The sequence below is a fragment of the Helobdella robusta genome (genome assembly GCF_000326865.2).
Source record: "Helobdella robusta unplaced genomic scaffold HELROscaffold_12, whole genome shotgun sequence".
Lineage (NCBI taxonomy): Eukaryota > Metazoa > Annelida > Clitellata > Rhynchobdellida > Glossiphoniidae > Helobdella > Helobdella robusta.
In genome coordinates, this window is record NW_008703664.1 from 1,322,429 (window position 1) to 1,349,295 (window position 26,867).

Sequence of the window (26,867 nt, forward strand, 5' to 3'; positions counted from 1 at the left end):
AGATAAATTAAATTAAATTTATATAAATAAATTAAAATATTAAAAACTGCTAAAAGAAAATTTTTTAAATAAAAACACGAAGATTATGTAAATTAAAAAATAATCCTGGCGCCATCTTTAGAGATGTAATGAGTTGATAAGAAAATTTTTTCTTTTTTTCTATTTTTTTGCAACCTGATTTGTGCCATTCTGTTTTTATTTCTTAATCTCTTCTTTTCAAGTATTATGTTATAAAAAATTATGTGAAATCAGTGGTTGTTAGGTTAGCTTATTTTATTTTATTCAACTTAAATGCGTTGGTATTTAAACTGCTTATTTGAAATTAAAACTGTAAAATTTTGCAGTTCAAAAGATTATCTGATATATAACAGAGCCAGTGATTGTGACGATGTAAGTGCCTTACTAACTTGGCAAAACAAATCTCCAACTCCTGTTTCATTCAAAGTACTCGTCATTTTGATTTTTTTTTCATCATCACTTATAAGATTTAAGATAAGATTTAAAACAATGTTTTCTTAAAAAATTATCTTGTCTGTTACGCGTTGCTCAAGTTTCGGCCCCTTAACAATTTTTCAGTAAATTAAATATAGTGATGCTGAATTTCAATTGTTTTTCCGCAGATAAAATCAACTAATCTAGATCCATATAAAGTTTAACCAGTTTCTGGATTGTGAGTCCATGTCAGAAAGTCAGAAATTGTGGTAACCCTCCTAGCGGATTGAACAAATAAATAATGAGAACGCAAATTATAACTCGTATATTTTCTGAAACAGGCAAGCAACTGAGCACATCAAATAACAGATTTCAGTTAGTTTTAGTGATAGTTTAGGCAAAGCTTCCATGTCACCAAGTATGCCTTCTCAGATTGTCATTACCATGTCGTCAATCTCAGAGTTTTTTAATGCTGACAAATACTATCTTGACGGTATGGTTTCATCCACTCAGACCCAGGGTTGTCAATCCAAAACAGATGATCAAGTTTTTGCACAGAGGGGGCAACTTTTCTCTGCAGTCGGAGGTTGCAGATTATATACAATCTTGCTTTAGTGTCAGTGATGATCCTGCCGCATGGACTGTTACAAATAAACAACGAAAACATTTTGTGCAGCATTCACCAATTGAAACTACTATTGATATTGAATTCTCATGGTCTGTTCAGGAAATGTATGTTGATAATCAACGGCATTGTTTCAAAAAAATATTTTACCGCATTTACCAAACGGGAAAGATAAAACGGGATCAGCTGAAGTACTCCAAATCCATCTATGGCTTTCTATTTCTGTTACATCTGTGAAATGTTTTCGTCTTCCAAAACTCATCAGTTTATTATGTTACAAAAAGGCTTTCAGAATATGAAGGCAGTGTTGAATACCAAACATCTATGCTGGCATATTTAAACAGAACACGAAAGCTCGAAACGATTGACTCACAATTGATGCAACAATCTATATTGGAGGGAAGTTTGGAAATGTTTAGCTGCTGTAGTTAATTTCTTGGCATAAGTAAAAATGAAATTATTGGATCAACTTCTAATGGTGTATACCTAGAATGTTTAGAACTCCTGGCAAATTTTGATCCAATTCTGAAAGAACATTGACTATATTTAGAAATAAAGGACAGGGTCAAGTAATTTATCTGTTGTTAACAACTTGCAAAAAATTTAAAACTCACATGGGAAAGAAGGCACTTTTTGACATTTTCGGCAAAATCAAAGCCGCTAAGTATTTTTCTGTTTCTGTCAATTCAACACTTCACACTTGACTTGAGCCACACTGATCGACTTACTTTCATCATCCGATATGTATCTCCAAAAGGCCAACTTCTTATCGAGCGCTTCCCTACGACAATGCCAGTAAAATGTCAGGCCAATACTTTTGGCTGCAAGCAAGAATTAAGCAAATCAACAGTCTAGTTGAACTGATTCCTTTTTTGTGTTGCTCATTCGTTGAACCTTGTAGATATATGTGCTGCAAAATATTGTCCATGGGTTCTATCTTTTTTTGATTAATGGAAGGTATCTACACCTTCTTTTCAGCCTCCGCTGGCCGATGAGAAGTAATTTGACGAAAGGCGCGGTCATTTTGAAAAGAGCAGCTGATGCAGGATGGTCTTCCCATTATGATGCCTGCCAGGCTTTTGCTGTGAGCTACAAAAAGATTCGGGATACACTTCGTCAATTGCATCTGATATGTCTGAATTGCCGTAAACAATCCACGAAGCTTAATCGAAATCATATAATAAATTTAAAAAGCGCTGACCAAGTAAACATAGTAAATCATTATGATGCAAAAATAGCGAAACATTTAAAGATGCGATAAAAAATATGTCAAAAATTTAAAGTCCGTGAGAGGAGGGCTCCTTTTGAAAGGAGGCCATGTTGCCCTTGGATTAATCCGGCACTGACATTCAGGTTTTTTTTTATTTTTTCATGTATATAAATAAGTTCATGATGTTATGAAAAAACCGTAAACTGAAATAACTTGTATTCGCCTGATGAACCGAATCTCGATATAACGATACTCGATCAAATCGTATATTTTAAACTGTAATAAATGGCCGAAGAGAAAATTAAATTGAAAAGAAAATTGCGATTGGTGCATTGGGTGGCCATCATCGTAGGGCTGGTGGTTGAAGGGAGCATCTACATCATCCCACAGGGAGTCCTCGCGCACATCTTATTCAAATTTACACAGAAGGATCGAAAACTTTCTTGAAACTCAACGACACCAGCGGTCATAATTCACACTTCTACAACATTGGCCCGACACCGCATATATGTCACCTGGAAAGTGCATTCATTTAAAGAGCAAAATAGATCGCAGTAAAGATGCCTCTTGATTTGGTACAAAATTCAAAATTGTAACAGCAAAAAGTTGCTTATATTTACGGATTTTTTTGTCGTCTAATATCTCTATTCAGCAACAGTAACAGAAGCATTCGTTGTTAATTGGTCCAAATGAAAATAAACCACTTCTTAAACAATAATAACAAATTTATTTGTGCCCGGATCCCACAGAGATGTTAGATATACAACATATACAACTTGTATCTGAACGCTGGATCCCAAAGCCATAAAAGAATTGATGGTAATAGAAGAGCAGCTTAGCGGCGACTATGGCATTGGTCACTGGTAAATTGATAATCAGGGGTGCTCGGAAGAATGGAAAGAGAGAAGAAAAAAAGACAATAAATAGGGTAGTCGTTTTTGTTATGGTTAACAAAATTTATAATGAAACAATTTGAAAACATCGAGTTATAACGTATATTTTTTGAGTTAAGATACAAAACATATATTAAATGTAACTCAATTTTTTCTAAATTTAATTTGAACATTATCAAACGAAGTAGCGGCAAAATAGCACTTAAAGAAAAAAATTGAGTCAAATAAAAAATATATACAAATAAAACTGAAATTAATTGTTCCATTTATTTATTGAAAGTTATTTGTAATTTGTATTTATTGAAGATATCGGATTTTCCTCTTTCATCAAGAAGTCTTTGTAATTTTCACAGGCCTGCTCAGCCGTGCTCAAAAACATTGGTATCACACGCTGGAGATATAACTGCATGCAAGAAAGTAACTAAAATAATACATGGTCACTTTAGTTGATTTTTTTAAATTCTCACGAATTTGTGTTTACGGAAATTTACTTTATACACAAATTTAAAAATAAAAATAAAAAGTTTGACATAATTGGGTTAATAATTTATGGGTTGCAACCATTTTTTTCCCAAAAATAAAATGTAAGTCACCTTTATTGTCCAAAACGTACACCAAATTGGAATTCTATTGCATCTGAAACTGTATTGAACCGTCACTGTTAAAAAGAAATTTTTTTTTTTTGACAAAATAATGAAACTAAAAATATTTTTTATTTTATTTTGTTACAGGCTAATAACATCGCCAAAAAATTATCATTAAAGATATTAAAATAAAATTTATAAGATCTGCAATAAGATCTTTTTTAGTAACATTAGTTTCAAAGCGAACAAACCATAAGAGCCCTTGTTGTTGTCCGCCGTGCAAGCGATTAATATTTTGAAGTCGTTTGCTTTTGAATTGCCTTCCGATGTTGACGCACACTCAACTGCATTCTTCTCGCAGATGTAAAACTTTTTCGAGTTGATCACCATTTCTTTATATTTCACAATGAACATGTACTGTTAGTTTTTGAGTGAATATAATTTAAAATTTATACGCTTTTCAATGAATCCTCAAAAGCGCAGAAACAAAATTGGAATTGAAAAATTGGAATAACTTAGGTAATGAATAAATAATAATATTAATAATAGGTTGGCAAGTTGTTCAAAGCACGATGCCAGACAGCTACAAAGTTTCTAAGGCCAGCAACAAGTTTGGCTCGGAGTACAGAAATTCAATTAGACCTATGTGGGCTGTTAGGCTAAGTTTGAACTAGGTTGACCACAATTTTTTCAATATAACTATATTATTTTAAAATAAATTGTTACATGAATGATGAATTGTTAAGTATTTTTCGTTTCTAACAATAATTTAAAATCTGTTACAATAAAAAAAATTTGGCCAACGTCTCTTGTTTTTGACATGTACGGGAGTGATACTTTGCAGAAATACAAACTAGATTTATTCTTTGATAACAGCTTTACCTCTAAAATTGATTGAATATATTGAAATATTTTGAGAAAGTTCAACTAATAAAATTGAACAGTCAAAATAATGTTATCAGACTGGCTTAGAAAAGTTAAATTGAACGCTAATCTACAAAAATAAAAAACTTGATAACTCCTTAAAAATATAGTAATTGAAAAAACAAGAAAGTATTAATAAAAATCACTTAAGTTGCGCACCTTTAAGTGTGATATCCCAAGTTTTTTGATACTCGACATCGGCATATGAACGAATTAGGAGTTGAGGTTCTGTGCTTGCCATCAGTCCTTCAGCTTTGAATGAACATTGTCCTGAAAACTGTGTTTTTTATTTCTATTTTTAATAATGCTTTCTTAAACATCCGTATAACATATATAACATAACATTATGACAAGATATCAGTAACATTTCAAATGCTTAAATATTGGGTGAATTATAAATCAAATATTTAAAAAGAACGTTCATGAAAAGTTACATAAAGTTTACAAAAAAAAATTCAAAAATTATTTAAAAGTTTGATATCGTTGAAGAAAAATAAATATCGTTATTCATGTTTCCGTCACCGACAATGCAACCAAACACCGTCTCATGCTTAAATAGCGAAAACATCTTTGTGGATTTACGAAGTATAAACTGAATGAAATAACTTTATCTTTCCTTCGGTAGACGGCAAAATCGCTGATTTCGGATATGAACTCCCAATCATCACCCTCGTCTCCAAAGTGAAAAAAATTGGAACTTTTTTTGCTCGTCCTGCTTGGTCTGCTCTGTTCGGTTTGTCATGAGAAGTTGATGGCGATTTGAATAGTTCAATGCAATTATTCTGGCCTAATATGTATGTTTTTCTTCGTTGAAATTTATTACTGTATATCAACTACATGTAAGAGTCCATCGAAATATTTTTTTATAATTTAATAAATGGCCATTTAAAACACTCAAACATACAATCTCCATGCGACAAAAAATGGATGACAAACATTTTCTACCAAATGAAAAAGATGCACTAAGCGTAAAAAAACTGTTTATCGAATTTCTAAAATGTATTAACAAGTTACAAATGTATATTGACTTGTTTGTATTGAATTATTCCAGATATACATGGAAACGGTAAAAAACAACTTTTTTAAACAGTGTCCATTAAAAATTTCATGGTTTCAAATTTCACATTAACAATCCACTTCAATAAAAGAGGAAAATGTTACCTTACACATTATTTGCAAATTGTTAAAAATATTTGATATTAATAAAAAACCTGCGTAATGAACTTGAAGAAACTCTTGTACATCTTGAACTGTATACCAATTGAATGTGATGTTAATTTTTGTCACTTTTGCAGTATTTTGCATTACGTTACATATGTTGATGTTGAAGTTTTCCAAAATAAACAAAATGGAGAAATTATTTTGAACTTTTATGACGTTGTAACCCAGGTGAAACAATATACTCATTTTTACATTTGAAAAAATCATAAATTTTGATTTAAAAAAATCCTTTCGGTTTAACAGTAATAACTAAAAAAAATTAAATGATGACGGTCATACCGACAAATGCAGAGTTTTTGGCTGAGATTTTGAAGTTTTTATTTTTGTGAACAAATTACTTTCCTTTTCTTAAAACTAATTTTTCTTAATTTTAGCTTTTCAGAATGCTTAAAGCGATAAAAATGTACTTGAATGGAACGGTTTTACAACATTTGCATTATTTCTAAAACGATAGAAATGATTCTCTGTCATGAAATGTCATCACATGAAGAAAAACACAAAATATTATATTCAGAAATTTTTGTATAATTATACCCCCAAAAAACACGGTGCATGTTTATTAATTAATTTTAACAAAATGTTGGATGGTTACAATTACAGCACAATAATTTCAATAGGTTTTATTCAACTTTGCCACAAAATTATTGTCCTTCTTTAAAATACTGTTCAAATAATGTTAAAATGAAGTTTAAATGTTCATTTCAGAATGAAGACTTTTTTTGTTTTCTTCCAGAAGTTTCCGCAAAGCATCGCCACCACTTTTGTTAACTAACGAAGAACCTGCAATGAAAAAATAAAATTTCGATAAAATAATTTCATTTAAGACGTGCAGTTTCAATTTTTGCTTCGGTAATAATAGTAAAGTAACCATGCGTCAACTCGTCACGAAGATCATCTTCAGGAGGAACACCCGCACACGAAGAGTTCTGGAGGGTTAGTTATTCAATCAATAAAATTGGAAAATTAAGCACTTAATTAATCAGATTTCAATTCTAACGATCAAATTTCCAAATTTTAAATTCAAATATTTGAACTACTTTAAACGGATGTCGATATGACTGGTACTTCTTCACACATTTTAAGCCTTCACCTTTAAGGAACAAAAAAATTAATTTTATAAAACTTATGAAAATTATTTTCAAATGATAATTCATGCTACTGGTTAAATCTGATTTAGTTTCATCGAATGGAGTGTTGTCTCGGCCCGTTTCGTCCTGGGAAAGCTGAATGAAAAGATCGGTTACAAAAATTAAACGTCTGGCTCAACTGAGTTAGAAATTATTTCAACGGGAAATAATTTTTAAACCATAACGATTCAAATTTAATGTTTAAGAAAAGGACAAAATTATCTTTTGAGATGCGTAAATATACCATGTCCAAGTTGAGTCTTAGGTCAGGTTCCGACTGATCAAATTCGTCGTTGGCTTCACAATTTCTATTCTTAACACCTGTGTTGATTGCGAAATGTTTCACATTGCTAAACATTATTTAAACGTTATTTACAATTCGCACTTAAATTCTCACAATTCGTATAAAAATACAATTATTTAGATTTTTGTCATTATTCAAATACATATAAAATAAATATACATTTTAATCTCGATCGCGCAGCTGGCACAGGAAAACTTTTGATCTGGAAAATCATTTAATTATTTTAGTTAATTATTTAGTTATTTTATTTAAATATTATTAGTATTCCGGAATGTGTATGCTACATGCCTATAGTATGTAGTAATTTAAATTCAAAACACACACAAGCTTATGCATTTCACTAAAATATTTGATTAAAAAATAATATATATTCATGTGCAGTTTAATAATGCTTTTCAAAAAAGTACTACTAATCTGTTATAAACAGTCTTACTTCGTTTTTATTCAGATCAATTTCTTTTATTAACCAAGATTTTTCCAAAGTCTGAAAATAATTTTTAAACAAGTTGTGGTTAATCGTGAAATAAATTAAACAACAAATGAGCGAATTAAACAGACCTGTTTGTTTTCCAAAGTGTTCAACATCTTTCTCCTTTCTTTGACTTCCCTCTCTTCAATCATTCGTCTTTTCTCTTTCTCTTTAGTCATTTCCAGCAAAGTTTCATCTTCTGTCATTTCAATGTTCTTCTTTTCTTCTTCTTTTATTTTCTTCAGAATAATCTTTTGAAAGGTTTGAATGGTGTATGTTAACACTAATATATAATATGTATATATTATATATATAAGCATGCATGTAAAAAGAAAATTTCATTACTTGCTCCATTAATTCATCAGAGTATTGAAGTTTCTTTACTCTCTCTTCTTCATTCTTGAATGATAAGTTACAAAAAATATTATTGTGTATTAAATCAAAAAAACTAGAAAATTCCTTTCGAGTAAAGAATCTTTCAATAACCTGTTCAATTTCCAGTTCATCAAGTTTTTTCTTATTTTTACGACTCTCCAAATTTTCTTTTTCCATTCTTAGTAGATATTCTATATTTTTCTTCTGGCATTCGTAATCGTAAAGTTTTTCTTCAAATTTTGTCATTAAGTCGTGTTCTTGTTTTAGTTTAATCTGTAAAAATGTTAAATTTATGTTATAGGTACTGCCTATAAAACTAAATTATCATCCGTTTCTATACCTGATTCAATAATTCAATTTTGTATTGCTCTTCAACGAGTTTCTCTTTTTCCATCTACGAAAGTAGATTTATGTTTAAAAATAATCAACTCGCTAAAAATTAAACTCCAAAAACTTACTTTGACTTTATCAACATCCTCGAATATGTTAACTTTGATTTTTGAACACGGGGCAAAATTATCTTCATTCATTTTGTCCTCCTCCATTTTTAAAATTTTTACATCCTCAATCAGGCTTTGAGCCTTTTCTTTCAGTTGATTGTGTTTCTTTTCATTGATCTGATGAGTATTATTATAAAATTATGAACTCGGCAATAAAAAAAAAAAAATATCTGTTGCCTGTTTAATAAGTTCCGACTGATACTCCGGATTCATTTTTGTTTTGCGACTTACCGGTTTTGGCAACTGCAAATTCAGTGGTGTTGACAATTCAGAATATAAAATGAAACGCACAAAATAACTATAATACATCAAAATACGCTGTTAATTTTGGTGATAACATGAAGCATGTATTACTTTCGAATATTTTCTTGGTTGAATTTCTTTAAACTTTTCTTCCTGCATTTTTGCGTTTCTTTCTTCATTTAATTTCAACAAATCCATATCTTCCAAAAGAGCTTTTTCTTTTTCCTCTATCGCCTGTTTCCTCTTCAAATTAATCTGTGCCAGCATAATACAACGATGTATGATGTAAGAAAAAGCTTTCAAATGAAAAATTAAAATTTTCATTTACTTGCTCTAACAGAATATTCTGATGCTGCAGCTCTTTCAGAATTTCATATTCAGTCTTCAGAAAGAAAAGTACAGATACGATAAAAATTGTTATTGAAAATATATTGAAGGGGGGTTACTTTAATTTTGTCTACATGAAACAATCGCTCCCTGGGCTTAACTGTCTGGGATTCCAAATGTTGAAGGTGCTCCTTTTCTTTCAAAACTTCTTCCATTATTTGCCTCTGCTTTTCCATTTCTTTCTCGCATTTTCTATCTTGGATCTAAAATTTTATTTTTAATTTTTTGTTTAAAATGTATCTATCCATAACAGATTAATGAATAGAAACAGTTATTCCACAAATACGGAATAGAAACAGTTCAAAACAATTCGTCCACATCATAAAACTGAAATGATCTGAGTCATCAATTGAAACAAAAATCTGAGCATTATTTAACTGATTTACTTATGTAAGAGTCAGTTTCTAAACGATGGCCTCCCAATAATAAAATAGTTAATCCTTTATAACAGTGTCTATATTTAAAAACTAGCCAAGCATAAATGATGCCATGCCTCAAATTGGCATGTTTTTAGCATCCATATGATGGTAGGTAATCGAATTTTCGGGTTATCAAAGGATTCTCATAAATTGTTAAAATGTCCATACTTAATAGAAAAAAAAATATTTTAGATAATGTAACATTTTTTACAAAGGCGTTTAATATAATTCATATAGTCTTTGAACCAATTCGATTCGAAATTTTATAAACTTGGCCGAAATGTCAATCGATGCAAAACATTAAATAAAGTTTTTTAAAATTTGACGACTGACCTGATTCAACAGTTCTTGCTGGTATTTAAAACTGTCGGGTTTATCATTTTTTATCTGCAAATTTATAAAAAAAACACAATCATTCTGACAAGCAGCGTAGTATAAAGTTTCCAAATTCGTTCTACACCAGTGATAATTTACTCAAGAAAAAGTGAAAATGAAAGTAAAATGATTTGTTATATTTGAGTAAAAACAAAAGTTTAAGTAAATTGATTTTAAAAAGTAAAAATAAAAATAAAGTAAGATTATTTCTTAGCAAGTAAAACTGAAGAGAAATGATTTTTCCGTAAAAACAATTTAGTTATATTTTTCCAAATATTTGGTGGTACAAAATATTTAGGAAAACATATCTACGATTTACACTTTCCGCGAATCGCGTGCTTTATTTGTCATTGTTCCTTGCTAGTGGTTTTGTGTATATAAACTTTCTTGTGAAACACGTGCCTTTTATACAATTAGTGGTTTTAAAACTGACTATTAACCATGTGCTAACATAAATCCGACTGGATCCGAAAAAATTAATAACTTACATCTCTTTCAATAACTTAACAAATTAACTTGAATTTAAAAGTATTAAAATTAAAAATCTCGATCTTTTTATAAATTTTTGTAAATACCATCATATACAAACACACACATGTAAGCATACACATTAAAACACACGTATGCTATATAAACATGTGTATGCATGCATGCAAGCACTACAAATGTTAACACATTTTGAGAAACAAATTTCACAATCACAGTGCTTGGTGTTAATGTCTGTGGTAATTTAAAAGTAATTAAAATATAATTAAGATAATCACATCAATCAAATGATCCCATCGATATAATTGTAATTCTTCTCGCTTTAAATCAATTTGCTTATATACAATACGTTCATTGATTAATATACACTTACCTGTTCGTGTTCAGTCACATATGAAGGAATTAATGTACATTGTGCAAAAGCATGCATACATTCAAACATACACACGAACACATTATATACATACGCAAATGTATATATATATATATATATATATATATATATATATATATATATATATTCAAAGTTGCAACAAAAAACCGGTTCAAATCCAAAACTCATTTCCATTTTCCACCGGATTTGGAATAGTAGCTGAAATTCGCTGGAGCCTTAATTCAAATATGAAACTTTTGTGCACTTTATTAGTCAGTTTTAAAACAACTTATAGTATGAAAGAAATTGCTAGCATCATACCCTAGAGATTTATCTGCAATGCTCATTTTCAATGTCTTCCGTTTTGGCGACTGATGACTAATGGCACGTTGAAAAGTAAAAGTAATATGGAAGTAAAAGTAGAAAGAATTTCACCAAAAGTAAGTAAAAGCAAAAGTAAAATGAATTACGAAACTATAAATAAAAGTAAAGAAAAATGCATCATATACAAGTAGAGTAAAAGTAAAATGATTTTTGCAAGTAAAATATCACTGTTCTATACATTACAAGCAATTGGCATAGCTAAAAAATGAACATTTATTATAGACTTGTTCAAAAAATTTATTCAGTAAATTTGAGTCGAAATGTTTAGTGTTTGCATTATTAATAATAAAGTGTTATTAATATTAGTGAACTGTTGCGCTTTGACGTGTAATTCAGAAGAAATATTTTTACTATACTGTCCCATCATAAAAAGAGATTTTATAAGTGTGTGTGTGGCATTTGTTCTGTATAGTTTTAAAAAGAAAGCTTTAAACATTATCATAAAATGTTGAGGTATATATTTTATAAGCATTTGTAAATATTTAAAACAAACCGTATTGGTGGCATTCACGTATTTCGCTCTTTCCTTCCTTATTTCTTCTTCCATTAAATATCGTTTTCTTCTTTCTTCATTCATTTTCAGATTTTCCATTTCTTCAGATAATTCCAACATTTTCTCGCGGGCTTGAAAGTCGTTTTTCATCTTAATCTGCATATTTAAAATCTTTAGAGTCATAAATGTCGTATTTGTTTGTTACATAGGTCCAGGTTATGTCTTTAAAATTATTAAATTATCATATTTGATATAAAACGTCCAATGGCATCGCCAATCTCCCAATTTTTGATTTCCTTAGCACGTTGTGACTAAAATTATCCATTATTTTCAGAAATAAAAATAATTATTTCACCTGATTTACAAGTTCCTGCTGATGTCTTAGAGCTAAGACCTTTTCTTTTTCTAACTGTATGTAAAATTGTAAAACAACTTACGTAAATTTATTCGATATGACATATACATATAGGAGATTGAAATTAAATTAATACTAAAGTATGCAGCTCTGCATATTTAGTCATCCGACCTGTTCTTGATCTTTGTCTGCATTTTTATTTCTGTTCTTATCTTTCTGTTCTTCTCTAGCCTTCATTAGTCTAAACTCCTCTTGTATCTTCTGCCGCTCCTCTTCCATTTTCTCAAGTTCTTTTTTCTTACGTTTCTCTTCTTCTTTCAAATTTATCTATTAAGCGTAAAAAGACATTTAAAATTAGATAAAATATTTACAATTGAGTTCATAAGCAATTAGTTTTTCATCTTTGATATCAACTTGTTTGAGTAGGTCTTCTTGGTATTTTAACTTTTTCTTTTTTTCTTCATCACTCTAAAAAAATATTAAAATTTTTATGAACGTCTTAAAATCAAATCATTCAGAGAATTGTACTGTTTACCAATGGTTGTCCAAATATTCCGTGACCTCCTCTGGAAAAATTTACTTCATCTGCTGGTTTGTCTCGCCAACAATATGAGTGATTGTTGTTTCCTACATTCTCTTCTGCTAACTTCCTCCTCATGATCGATGTTGGGTCCATACCCGGAACTTCGCTGTAAAACGCTCTATTAGGCGGATCTATTTTCTGGGGGTCTGACATAATAAGAATCTAGCGTAAGTTTGAATGAAGTGTAGAAATGATATGTTCTATTTATTTATTTTTAGCAATCGGTTGTTTTTTAACATGTCGTTTTTATTATTTTTCAAATAAATAATCTATTAAAGTACCATAAAAAAAAAATCGAAACAAATATTTCTTTGCCAGCTTATTTATTATTGTTAATTATACTCTTTAATTACATATTCATTTTTATATCAAATTATCAATCGAACGTTTCGTGTCTTCAAATTCTTTTTCGATCACTTCTTTGTTCTTCCTTTGAGCTAAAAAATATTAATCCATATCCAATTTTTCCATTAACAACTGTATATTTACACACATATATATATATATATGTTGGTAATAGACCATAATTTTTACAATATTCTATAAATTCTACCGAATGTTTGGCGTTAATATGTTTGTAGTTCGTTTTTTCGATTTTTCTCACTAAAGTTTTTTGGTGAACGTTAAGTTTATTAAAATTCAAAATAAAATTATTTTTCGAATTCATGCTGCAAATAAGGCCATATTTCGATTCCGAATGAATCATCATCAGTGCTCTTTGCTGTATATATAGGGAAATATTGACTTTGTCAAGATGAACTTTGACGTTGTAAAAATTAACTTTGATGTTGGTGGTGTAAAGTTCAACTTTACAACTTTGGTGTTGGTGGTGTAAAGTTCAACTTTACAACACCAAAGTTAATTTTTAATTTTTAACTTTGGTGTTGGTGGTGTAAAGTTCAACTTTACAACACCAAAGTTAATTTTTACAACGTCAAAGTTCATCTTGACAAAGTCAATATTTCCCTATATATACAGCAAGGAGCACTGATGATGATTCATTCGGAATCGAAATATGGCCTTATTTGCAGCATGAATTCGAAAAATAAGTTTATTTTGAATTTTATTAAACTAAACGTTCACCAAAAAACTTTAGTGAGAAAAATCGTAAAAACGAACTACAAACATATAAACGCCAAGCATTCGGTAGAATTTATAGAATAATGTAAATATATGTATATATATATATATATATGTTTATAAGTGTATACATGTAATTATATATATATATTATATATATATGTATATATATATATTATATATATATGTATATGTGTATATGTAGTATATGTTGAAGTTCTTATCAGAAAACTTCTGAACGCAGAGTGGGCATACAAGTTTAATGAAATATGCATATATATATATATATATATATATATATATATATATATATATATATATATATATATGCAGCATCACCTTACTTATTACGTTTCCGTAAACGTCTCTCAAGACAGTTTTCTCGGCTGGCATGCCGTATGGTTGATAGTTTTTTATAATCCTTTCTAACTCCTGCTCTTCACTAAACATTGAGTCAATTCATAAATTGTACCTCAATATATAAAAAAGATTTATTTTAATCAATTTTTTAGTCCTACCTGGCATGTTGTTCTTTTTCCAGCTGTTTTTTGATGCGGTCTTTGTGAATCTGCAATTTCCAATCGAACGCCATATATTTCCAGAAATGTTTCTTTTATATGCTGCTGTCATCGTTAGTGTCACCAAAAATATTATAGCATTATAAAAAACTGACTTGCTTCAGCAATTCCAGATGGTAGCTTTTCTTTTTTTCTTCCTGATACATCTTCCTCTCCTCATCACTTGGCAACAACATGCCCCTGGGAATTTAAAAAAATTTATTTTCAACTAATCCTTCAACTAATTGAAATATTCCTCTGAAAATTTTCAAAGAACTTTCATGAATAACAAACCTCGCGGGTTGCTTGTAATGAGGTGCAGCATATAGGGACGTGTTGGCGTGTGCGTTTGTATTGTAAGGCGGTAGATTCCAATTGTTCGATTGAGATGAGATTGTTTTATCTGTAAATAAATTCATTGATTACATCATGCTTTCAATGCGCAATTGAAATTAATTTTGCTAACTTACAAACATCATGGCCTTGAAATTGAGAATCTGCAAATGACATCGTACACCTTCGATCAAGAATGTGGGTATTTATGAAAAGATTTTTAACAAAGATTGCAATGATTTTAACTGAAATATAAAAAAAATAGAGATTGCGCTTTCAGATATTATTGTTCGAATTAAACTTACCCTAACCCAACGCATTTCATTGTTAATGACGGAAATAAAGAAGTTGACAACAATGATTTAACTTTTGAAACAAAGTTAGAACCCAAGAGTAACACTGATATAACCAGTGCCAATAATGACAAAATCATTTTTCTCAGTAAAATTCTCGTCCATATTTGTTTAAAACAATTATAGTCATCAATAATCCAATGAAAGTTGTTGTTTCACATGTTTTTTCTCCGTCTCTTTTTTAGATTCATATTATTAAAAACGACCTGCATGAAAATAGCTCATCCCCATCATCAGTTATCCACAAAATGTCTGAAACTGCTGATTCAATTCCATTTTTTTGAAAAATTTTGAAATCGCTTAAACGATATACTTTTATCGAAACTACCTCATCTCATGCTGTGACTCTAGCACTATATACAAGCTCCATTTTACAAACCAATCAACACAGACAAACTAAATTACTTACAAACGTATGTCAATACCACACACAACTACACGCCACATTACATACGAATCTTTTATAATATAATGAATTATTCACTCTGAAATTGCATGGATGGGTTTGTTGCGATCGTTATCACCTTTTATTGGTCTAAATTCATCGTTGTTAAAATCAATGAATGATTTCTCTGTCATCTGTTTTAAATGCCATAGTTAATCAGTAAGTATTGAAATGTTTCCAAATGTTTATTTTATACAGTTAAATTAAAGTGGCTATAAATTCTATAAATTTTCATGACGGTTAGTAATTACTAATATTTGAGTTGGAGGTCTGAAGACGTTTTGCACGCTTTCACTTGGTTTTTGCTGAATGAAATTTCGATACCAATTGTTTGCCTGATTCTCTACAAAACTATAAGGTCGATGACATTTATTATTTGAATTTGTTTTAGATTGGATTTTAACATTTTTTTTTATAAACATACTTGAAATTTTTAGATGAAGACATTTTTATCACTTAAATATAACTATATTTTATTAAATTAATTTTAATTAAATAACCACAGACAGGATGTTAGGTTGGTGTTATTGTTGATGTTAATGGTGTATTGTGGTTTTGTAATGTTTATGATGATTTTTCAGCAGTTGCTATGATCACAACTTTTAGAAACTTTTAGCTGCGTTTTATTTAGTATGTAACCAAATTGTCAATTTATTTCGTGAAATTTGTTTTTAAATATATTTGTTTCAAAATTATTTTTTTATTAGCGGTAATAGCATCTGTGTGTGAAGAAATGCTCATTGAGATGCTTGTCACGATTTTGCTAATTATGTATTTTTCGACATCATATTTCATTGGAAATAATTCAATTACGTTGAAAATTTTAAAAATATTAATGTTAGAAAAAGTCATGTTTTTTTTTGATAAATAAAATATTGTTGTTTATGGTTATATTAAATTTCGTGACATGAGATGAACGCTTAAATATCTATGCCTTTCATCTTTGGTAGCTTGTTGCATTGAGCGGAAACAAAAAGTTGTGTGAATTGTGCAATTTGTCAAGAAAAAAAAAATGGCAGATAAAGATGAAAAGCATGACACTGAAAATGAGGAAGATACAATCGCCAAGGACATCGTCGTTACAAAGTATAAAATGGCAGCTGAAATTGTCAACGGTTAATTGATTTTGTGCGCTTTTTGCAGTTAATTTGATTTTTGCACGTTTGTTCTCTGAACTCGTGGTTGGCCGGCTGGTACATTGGGAAAGTTGATATTGTAGTATCGGAATCTCTACCTTTACTTGCATTCGCTGGTTGTTCGTCGTGATACAAATTTTTGAATATATTTATCCGATAAATTTTATGTTTCTATAACACTATGTGTCCAATTACCTACCTATTCCATCCAGATGTTTTAAAGAAATTAATAGAGAAGTGCGAAACAAATGCAAAGATACAGGATCTTTGCGATCTCGGAGATCAGTTGCTAACAGAACAAACAAATAAAGTTTTCAAAACCAAAAAAGACATGAAAAAGGGTAATTAATGCTGTGTTAGAAAGTTATGTTAAATAAATTAGATTATGATGGAATTATGTGTGTGTGTTTGTGCATGCAAACAAAATTAAAGTGTCAAAATATTTTATTGCTTGATAATTTGATATATATTATAATTATAGCCATGTTACTTATTACGGGGTAATATAAAAATATAATTATAGCATGTTTTTTTTTTTTAAATTTTTCCACAGGAATTGCTTTTCCAACATGCATATCAGTCAATAACTGCATTTGCCATTTTTCACCTTTGAAGTCTGAAGCTGATTCATTTTTAAAAGAAGGGGATTTAGTTAAAATGTTTGAAATTTTGAATTATTTATTCAGTTTTTAAAATTAAGTTTTGTCGTTTTCTATTTGATTCAATTAAATATTATAGAAAACATTATGCTAACTAAAGTAATATGAGAAAGCTTTTGTAATAAAATTTATATTTACAATTATACAGCATATACATTATATTATAATTATATGTATAGACATTTGTTTTTTTATTGAATTAAAATGAATATCTTGAAAATAGAGACTTAGGTGCCCATATTGATGGCTTCATAGCAGTGGTTGCCCATTCCTTGATTGTTGGTGCTACTCCAGTTAGTTACCTTTTCTGTAAAATTTTTCAACTTTTTTTATTCAACATCTGGTATTAATTAAAATTTTGTTAAATTAACTCCATTTAAATCAACTTGAGTTTTGTTGTTTCATAGGAAAACAAAGCGACAGGTCGAAAAGCAGATGTTGTACTGGCAGCTCATCTTGCTTCTGAAGTTGCATTGAGACTTGTCAAACCAGGCTCTGAAGTATATTGTTTATTTTCATGCTTCATTTAAGTTAAGTTAGTTGTGGAACATTCACAATAAAAAACATTTTGTAACTTCATTCAAAAAAATTCAGAACACAGCTGTTACGGATGCGATACAAAAGGCAACTGAATGTTACAAGTGTAAACCAATAGAAGGTTTACTGAAATTTTATAATAAATGTACATCTGCTAACATGAGGAATTTATTTTTCATATTTTTATATCCTTTTCCAATTTCAGTTCATCTGAATACCTAAATGTGTGTCTTTTGTCTCATTAACTATGTATCCACTCATTTAACGTTAGGCTTAAAACAATAATGACTAGACATTGATTTCACTTATTTAAATTGTACTGAATTGATTACATGCGATCATGTATTCAAATTTTGTATAATGATAAACTCGTTAAGTAGATTTAGCTGATATTTAGTTAAATGCTGCTTATTTATTTATATATATACACAAATGTTTTCAATAAAATTTACTGAATCATTTCAGGAATGGTCTCACATCAACTACAGAAACATGTGATTGATGGAAAGAAAACCATTGTTCAAAATCCATCTGAGGCTCTTAGGTTTCTGTCATTCTTGAATGTATATACATTTTATCAGTGCAGTTGTTTCTAGGATTTTTTTATTGCTCTGATTTTTATTGTTTTTTTTTTATATTTTCAGTGCCAACCAAATCCTTCTTGTTGTTATATTTACTTTTTAATTTGTTTCCAAGGAAAGAATATGAGAAATGTGAGTTTGAAGTGCATGAAGTATATGCCATCGATGTCATTGTCAGCACAGGAGAGGGAAAGGTGCCTGATTATTTCATTCACCCATTTATTCATTCATTCGTTCATTCATTTTTTAAATGCAGCTGGAACTTTATGCATTCGCTTTTAATGAGTGGTTTACTGATAATTCATTATATTCTTGTTTGCTCATACACCATTTTCCTAATGAATAAATAAGTGACTAAAATAATTGCATACTTTTTATTTTTTCTTTCTTCTGGCCTCTTATAAATATATCATCAATCTATTGTTATTTAGTTAGCATGGTTTATCTTTATTTTCATTACAATTAATTATTTTTATTTTTGTAATTCCTCTACTTATCACATTTTACCTTAATTAATGTTAGGATATTTGCTGAACTAACTTTTTTCAAAAATTTACTAAAGTCTAGAATGTCACAATTTAGTTGACAAAAATGTTTCATTGAAGTGAGATATCATGCATACGTGGATTGAATTTAAAACATGCAGGGCAGGGAATCTGACATTAGGACGACAGTGTACAAAAAGAAAGATACAATCTACAACTTAAAGATGAAGGCTTCCAGGCGTACGCAGTCTTATTCATCATTCCATTCTTTAACCCATCTTCAATTTTGTTTATAATTCTATCAATTTTTTTCTATTTCTATTGAAATTTTATGTTCAATAATAATTTTTTTCTTTTTTCATCATTATGAAAACATTTTATAATTTTTTAATTAAAGAGTTTTACAGTGAGGTGGAAAAGAAATATGGTGTGATGCCTTTCACATTGAGGTAACCGAATTAAAACTTATTAAATTTGTTTTAAATTTCTCTAATACGTCTTGGTCGATAAATATAATGCATTTTAAATAATTTTTTTAGAAGAAATATCATATTGTTTCTTTTATAACCACCTCATGATCGAATTCAGCACAGACCACTTTTAAGAATGTTTTATTAATTTCAATAAAAAATGGTATTGTTGCTATTTTCAAAAAATTCAAATAACAGTTAGTCTGAGTTCAAATTATTTTGTCTGTTTGAAAATTCATTTGATTAAATGATGTCAATAATTATCAGATCTTTTGAAGATGAAATCAAGGCTAAAATGGGAGTCGTTGAATGTGTGAAGCATCAATTGGTTGAGCCTTTCAATGTCTTATTTGAAAGAGAAAGTCCGTTCAGTTGAATTTTATGCATCGTTTTTTATTTGTAGTCGTTTTGCTCGTAATCTCAGTGTAAATATGATTAAGACATTGCTGACAGTTTAAATGACTTTTAAATGTTTTTCTGATTAATTATTAAAAAGTAGTTTAAAAGTATGTTCATGGAAATTTATATGAAAACTCAAATTAATCTGTTAACAATTGCAGATGAATTTGTGGCCCAGTTCAAATTCACGGTTCTTCTAATGCCAAATGGTCCCATGAAAATCACGGGCTTGCCCTTCGATTCATCTTCTTATCATTCAGAGCAAACCATTGAAGATGAAGAGATCAAAGTTAGTCATTGTTTTAACTGTTAACTTTTTCAATAAAGAGTTATGCACGTGGTTAATTTTTTTCAGCAAGTGTCTTTTTATTATAGAACTAAGTTTAGGTTATTTGTCATGTGTTTGTACAGGGCCTGCTAGCTGCTTCTGCATCTCGGAAAGCCGCAAAGAAGAAAAAGAAGAAGGCAGAGAAAGCGATCATAGGTGGGGAGGATGCCGAAACTGCTGCTGTTGCTGAAGAAGTTGTTGCAGAAACTTAAGGTGAACCAATCAAAGCTAACACCCTGACAACAACAACACATCGACAGGATGTATGAGTATGATTTTTAACAAAAAATTTAATAACACCCGTTGTTTTTATTATTTTATTCCAGTCGAAAGTACTGATTTATAAAAACGCACGTTTTAGAACTGATTTTTCAGTTTTTTAATAGTGACATATATCGATATATATGCTAACACGTTTGTCTTAATTACGTATATGATATGGTAACATGTATATCTTGATTATGCTTACGTGGTAACATAAATATATATATATATGTATATATACAATATCTATGTGCAAACATGTAAGGATGGCAAATGGTATGAATGATAACATAACATTCATTGTTTTTGGATGTAATTTTTATAAAGCTAGGAAATACATTCGACATATAGTCTTCTTGTTGAACTTGATTAATTAATATTTTTAAATATTGTGAAGTTTCACGATATTTACATTTAATTGCGTCTTATTTTGTTAACGACATTGTTGAACTATTTAAGTATGAATGCTCTCCAGATAGCTGTGTAAAATATAATATCAAATTTTAGCTTGTCTTGTATTTTTGAAAATATTTACAGAGTCGAGCTAGTTTATTTAACGTCTAATCTACTTGCCTCCTCACGAACAGGTGTGAGTTTGTCTCACTACCGCCTGTCACTATTATTACTCACTTTGTGGGGCAAAGAAACGGCCATTTGCCACGTAAAAATCGCTCCGTTTCGTCACTTTTTACGCTTTGTTTACTATTCGTTTGATTGATTTTTAATTCCGTGGCTGAATTGGATTCTAGCGCGCTCGTCTTTTCTTAAATCCCGTTTAATCCAGCCAGAATTCATTTATATGAGAATTTTTGTTTTAATGTTAAATGTGACAAGGTTTTTATAAGTTAACTTATTTTATTTTCGCCAACTAAAATTTCGTTCTCCGTTTCTCGTTAGCGACTTAAATGTTACTTCCCATTCCAAGTTTCCTATTAATCGTCGTGAGCGAAAATACGTTTTATGTACCTATCCATTTTTAATGTCAGTAAGTAGAGTTTGCGTGTTACAGCTTTGTGCATTTGGGGTTGGATGCAGTCGGCTTCGAAGTTTCAATCAGCAGGCACCCGTTCTTTTATGCGGTTGCAATATCGTCTTATTCATGGTTTTATTTTACGCAATTTATATTTTGCAAACCAGAGGTTTTTTTTTATTTCCATTGAAATTCTATTGTTCATAATTACGTTGTATGTTTTTTGCGGTTCTATATAAGAAGCATTCCAATTTTTGAAAAATACAAAAGAGGTGGTGGTTCTGAAAAGACGAAAAATAATTAAGATATAAAATAAATGTTTGTTGTGAAATAAATAAAAATTAACGGACGATATAGAAAATAAATAATGAATAAAATCAGTGGCTGGTTAAAGATAAAATTTAAGTGGTGATATCTCTAATATGTGATGATCATGGGTAAATATAATGGTGATGATCGCATATTTGTGTTTGCGATGAGGGGAATTTTTAATGTGGTTTTGAATGGTGGTAGCAATTAGCGAGTGACATAGTAGAGGTTTATTTATTTCTAAACAAATGTGTGTCTGACGAGATTTAAATGATTAATTAATGGATACGAAGAAGGCAAATTTAGTCTGATTAGTCAAAGTTTGATGAACGTATTGATGAAAAAAGTATTAAATGATTTAACGGAGGACAGGTAAATAAATAGATGAATGCTTTGACTTTTTTCAACGATGCGTGTTTAAAGTGACGATTTCGATGTACTGCTTGCGCCTCAAATTTTGACATTACCTACACCACAAGATCCTGCTTCCTTGTCTACTGTCTTACTTTTAGAGAAGAGCGATCGAAAGTGATGATGATCCTACATTTTATTCTGAGCATTTGAGCTAGTAACTAAATCTAATACGATTTGAAAATGATGTAGCTTATCAATGATAATTCCTTTTTCATGAGATAATTATTTGCCGATGTAAATGTTTGATGAACGACGAAAGCGACGAAAGATGGTTCAGATAGCCTAACGACCAGGAAGGTTGAAAGCTATTGAAAGCCAAGACGTTGATGAATTTATCAAATGAATGATGAAGTGTTGGCATCGAAACCACTAAATTTTTTAATATTTATAATGCAGTTCTGTCAAACGCGGGACTGTTTACATGTTATTCTATATTTAAAATTAAACTTTCGTGCCACAAAAGCTGTACTACCCACACGACACACATACACATCGTTATTATTATCTTTATTTATGGTGTGTTTAAAAGATCTCAGAGGCGCTAACGATTATTGAAGTACATTGCGTACCACTTTACTAAGGCAATAAAGTGAATGGAGAAAACAACATCGGCACGGGTGAGCTTGGACAGAATGATGATGTTTCAACCTTCTACGAAATTGAATAACGGACAATGCAGGATCACAAACCATTTCAGAGAGCAGGACCCATTACGGAAAAATTCCTTTGACCAAAAGCCAAGTACAAAAAGAAAACCTGAATTGTCAGAGCGCAATGTTTAACTCAGCAGTGGCATTGTTCTAGGAGTGACTTTGTCGGTTAAATATTTAGGGGCGACTCCCTTAATACATTTAAAAACCGTTAAACATATTTTGAAAATAACTCTTTGATAAACCGGAAGCCAGTGAACAGCACAAAAAATTGGCTTAACATGGTCGTATTTAAGGCCACTTGAAACCAACCTTGCAGCCCAATCATGTATGCATGTGAAAGTCTTTTAGTTTCGGACAGACGTTATTCGAACCATACCATCGCGAGTGGACATGGCACTTCTACTGACTGAGCTAACTCAATATCTATAATTGAAAGTAGAGGTGAGATCTTGGTTGTTTGGGTGTTCTAAACAGATAAAATATAGATGGTTTTAATAAATGATAGATGCAACGAACGAATGGGGTTTACTTTCACGGATTCATTTGAGAATGATGCTTTCCAATGCATCTCCCACCAAACCATGAAAGAAGAAAATTTTTAAGATTTTGCGTAAAAGTTAGGTTGGTGCTAAAATGATATCGGTTTCCCGGCGTCCACTTCCATTGGCTTCCATTATAGATATTAAATCGAAATCATAAAAATCGTTGCAATCTACGATCCTCTGCCAACGAGAAATAAGTTCTTTGATGGCAGTAGCGTACAATTAGCGGCCTCAGCGATGGTTGTCTAATTTTATGTTCAAAAGTATTAAAACACACTAATAGAATGTTTAAATCGTGTTTTTAAATGTTTATAGGGGCGAATCACATCTATGCGAATCACGTGTTCATATATATGTAATGTATCAATAAATAAAATTTAAAGAATTATTTGTGAAGTTTGTTTTTCCAAACGGTGCTGATAAAGTTGTAGTTTCGTAAAGTTTAACTGCCCAAGGGAGGGGGTGCTTGTTCAACGACCAACGTTCGCATTTGACTTCTATTATTTCTCGTATTTTTATTTATTTTCATATGCAGGAACAAGTATAAAAACAATGTTATTGGTGAAATAGATAATTTAATTAAATAATTTGAACAAAAATGTTACTTACATTTTAAGCATGGGTGGGGTTTCTGTCTGTGTGTGTGTGTGTGTGTGTGCACGCGCGTGTGCATAAGGTAAATGAAATGTCGATTTTAAGTAAAAAATTTTTTCAAGTAAAAATTTTATTTTTAGTGTTTTTAAGATTTCTCCTTCTGTCTTTTGTTTCATTTGTTTCTTGACTTTTTCGCTCAGATTTGTCGACGAACCTGAGAAGAAGACTGATTAATGAACTGAAAAGTATCAGGCCAGCGGCAGTTGAGAATATCTCTATGAAGTTTTCAATCTTTTCGTCCAGTAACTCTTGAATTGTTAAAAGTAACAATTAAAAATTAATTATTGTTGGTATAAAAAAATTTGTTATGCAAGTTACGAACTAGATAGAAGTGGTCCGATGAAAGAACTGATCCCTTCAAAGAACGATAACAATCCAAGCGCTGGGACAAAGTTATCGGGCCCATACATGTCGATCAGAAGATATAACTTCAATAGAGTTTGAGCACCTATGTTTACAAATTTTGCTCTATTACTGACTTTATAAGCAAATTGATGTTTATTTTTATTAAATTAATTATTCAGCTAACCTATTATAGATCCCATTACCATTGCGTGTATGATGAATGCATTGAAAGTAGTTAACCATGGCAGAACAAACAAAACTATACTTAACATTAAAAGAAGAACACTATACAGTGTCAGGCCGTACAGTTTAGGAATGCTGCTGAGAATTCCGAGTGGAAGTTTCACTAAAATCTTCATGGCTATCATAAATTTAACGATTGTAACTGTTTGTGAGAATGTCATATCTTCGTTTAAAAAATATGTGGTCATAAATATCATGGAGGGATATAAGCCTGCGAATAATTGTTTATGGTCATGATTAATTTAACTACGGTTCATGAAGGATAATAATTTTTATAGGCCTACCTATAGATAGCAGTGCATAAGAAACACTAAAAAGAATAACTGACGGAAGTTTTAACAATATATTCATTTCTGACAAGTTCGTTGAAGATCTTATTAACTGCAGAAAACCTTTTCTATTTTCTCCATTTAATACAGTAAAAGACTTGTACTCCATATTGTAAGTTAGTCGTAATACCTTATTCCCGTATTTGTAATGAACAAACTTTTTAGCCGGGTCAACGTTTTTCTGCAGGTAGACATTGAAAGCGTCTACAGTGCTCTTCATTTCCGAATTTTCTACGTCAAAATGTGAGGCACACGATGAATAGCCGATGGAGTTCTTGGAAGTAGTGCGCTGAAATGGAGGCGGTATTATTTCATTATCATTCGTTATGATGTACCCATCCAATGAACCCGACGAATCAAACTGCTGTCTATCTTTGTCATCTATGATTTTTTGCATGATATAAGATGGTGGCACTGCTTCGTCGTAATCACAACTATCAGCTGAATCATAGCTTTTCAAACTAGATTGTTCCTTCAAACTTACCATTGTTTCTTTTCTAGTTTCTACTTTAAAAAAGTAACCACAAATCAAACAGTTTAGTACAATGGCTGCCAACAACTGATTTGTGCCGTTCCAACCGTAGTGTAATATTAATTTAGAAAGTATCAGGTCGAAGACAAAGAAAGATATTTCTGAAGCTGCGATAACAAATGCAAGCATTAATTTACAATTATTTTTAAAGACGATTAACAGAGCCTTTAAAGAGGATATGTATATGGCACCCAGACCAAATCCTGCGAAATAAATAACGTAAATAAATGTTCATTTCTAACAAAATTAATTTTGTGATATTAGGAAATGATATTAAACAACCTGTCAGCACACAAAAAATGGTTATAAATTCAGTTTGGTTGGTTTGAAATGAACTTAAAAAAAGACTGGATGCAGTCAGAATGGACCCAACAATTGTGAACCGGTGGTTGTTTTCTTCTTTCAAAAAAATACTGTACATCAAGCCTGCAATTGTTAGCTGTTTATCAATATAAACGATAAATATGTACATGAAACATTTCAAACTTACAGAGCTTTACCATAAAAATTAACTCACACGAAATATGAGCAACTCCAGGTAAGATTACACTGTATACTTGCACGTCTTCATTTTCTTCCGAGTTGCGTTCTTCCTGAAATTCTTTTATGACTGTGAGGGAACTGTAGAAGATACACTGAATTAAAAAATTGCAGAATGTAGATGCCAAGGCAACTATGATTTTTGTATACACTGACACGTTGCTTGTTTGTTCAAACTGCCTGTCACCATTTATTGAGTCCATTTTTTAACTTTGTAAATTTTAAAGTTGGTCACTTTTTAATATAAAATATTCTTAAATGTAACTTCCTTTTTAAAAGACGGCAAATAACAGTTTCCGAATTTTGTCCCTTCAATGTGTCATGTCGTCACACGCTCGATAATATTTAAATATAAACATTATCATTTTTCTTTGCCAGCCCATCGAATGGTTTTGAAAACCAATTGAAAGTTGCAATAAATAATCTCAAGAGCTATCATACCATACCAGTCACATGTTTTGACACTGTGCTTCTGTGATTAGCTACTGGCCTATCTTATTTGTACTTTAACAGCTGTTTCTGTACATAAATTAACGAAAAAATTTATAAAACAATGGTAATTTTTATTAGGTAGAAAAGATTTGGCGAAAACAAGAAACTATAATTCAATTTGATTATACATATTGACAGATAGCAGTAATGCACTTGATTTGTTAGTACTATTCGGGTCGATGTAAAAACCAGCAACTTAATATTAAATGAAAATTAATTTATCAAAAACAGAAATAAATGATCTTCTACTTAACTAAGTTATGGAAAATTAATATATGTATTTTTTAGATGCACCAAAAAGTAATCTGGTCAATGTACCAAACAATTGAGTCATCATTCGACCGAAATCGAATACCTAAAAAGGGCTCGGAGAAAAACTTACATTTTAAAAGAAATACGAAACTATTTAAAAATTTTCTTCTGAAATGATAATAAACTGAAAAAGATATCCAATG

At 30.4% G+C, this 26,867-nt stretch overlaps 5 protein-coding genes across 5 annotated transcripts; 2 read left to right on the forward strand and 3 right to left on the reverse strand.

Moving 5' to 3' along the window:
* Nucleotides 1-733: 733 nt before the first annotated feature.
* Nucleotides 734-2,206, forward strand: HELRODRAFT_167786 (hypothetical protein; the record flags this gene model as incomplete). Its single annotated transcript, XM_009013522.1, has 4 exons — nucleotides 734-807; nucleotides 946-1,149; nucleotides 1,342-1,460; nucleotides 2,133-2,206. The coding sequence occupies 4 exons, from the start codon at nucleotides 734-736 to the stop codon at nucleotides 2,204-2,206; spliced, it is 471 nt and encodes a 156-aa protein (XP_009011770.1).
* A 1,234-nt stretch (nucleotides 2,207-3,440) lies between these two features.
* HELRODRAFT_167787 (hypothetical protein) lies at nucleotides 3,441-4,134 on the reverse strand (the record flags this gene model as incomplete). The annotated part of the gene is made up of 3 exons (XM_009013523.1): nucleotides 3,441-3,563; nucleotides 3,754-3,818; nucleotides 3,996-4,134. The coding sequence occupies 3 exons, from the start codon at nucleotides 4,132-4,134 to the stop codon at nucleotides 3,441-3,443; spliced, it is 327 nt and encodes a 108-aa protein (XP_009011771.1).
* Nucleotides 4,135-11,277: 7,143 nt separating this feature from the next.
* HELRODRAFT_167789 (hypothetical protein) lies at nucleotides 11,278-12,915 on the reverse strand (the record flags this gene model as incomplete). Its single annotated transcript, XM_009013524.1, has 6 exons — nucleotides 11,278-11,325; nucleotides 11,825-11,995; nucleotides 12,180-12,233; nucleotides 12,351-12,506; nucleotides 12,594-12,647; nucleotides 12,811-12,915. 6 exons carry the CDS (start codon nucleotides 12,913-12,915, stop codon nucleotides 11,278-11,280), a joined length of 588 nt encoding a protein of 195 aa, XP_009011772.1.
* Nucleotides 12,916-16,542: 3,627 nt separating this feature from the next.
* Nucleotides 16,543-20,337, forward strand: HELRODRAFT_156370 (hypothetical protein; the record flags this gene model as incomplete). The annotated part of the gene is made up of 13 exons (XM_009013525.1): nucleotides 16,543-16,645; nucleotides 16,879-17,007; nucleotides 17,220-17,325; nucleotides 17,549-17,618; nucleotides 17,733-17,832; nucleotides 17,927-17,983; nucleotides 18,328-18,406; nucleotides 18,559-18,637; nucleotides 19,090-19,168; nucleotides 19,326-19,377; nucleotides 19,666-19,760; nucleotides 19,959-20,086; nucleotides 20,209-20,337. 13 exons carry the CDS (start codon nucleotides 16,543-16,545, stop codon nucleotides 20,335-20,337), a joined length of 1,206 nt encoding a protein of 401 aa, XP_009011773.1.
* A 3,541-nt stretch (nucleotides 20,338-23,878) lies between these two features.
* Nucleotides 23,879-26,123, reverse strand: HELRODRAFT_167792 (hypothetical protein; the record flags this gene model as incomplete). Its single annotated transcript, XM_009013526.1, has 7 exons — nucleotides 23,879-23,912; nucleotides 24,086-24,179; nucleotides 24,254-24,409; nucleotides 24,461-24,730; nucleotides 24,912-25,583; nucleotides 25,663-25,819; nucleotides 25,938-26,123. The coding sequence occupies 7 exons, from the start codon at nucleotides 26,121-26,123 to the stop codon at nucleotides 23,879-23,881; spliced, it is 1,569 nt and encodes a 522-aa protein (XP_009011774.1).
* Between the last annotated feature and the right edge of the window lie 744 nt (nucleotides 26,124-26,867).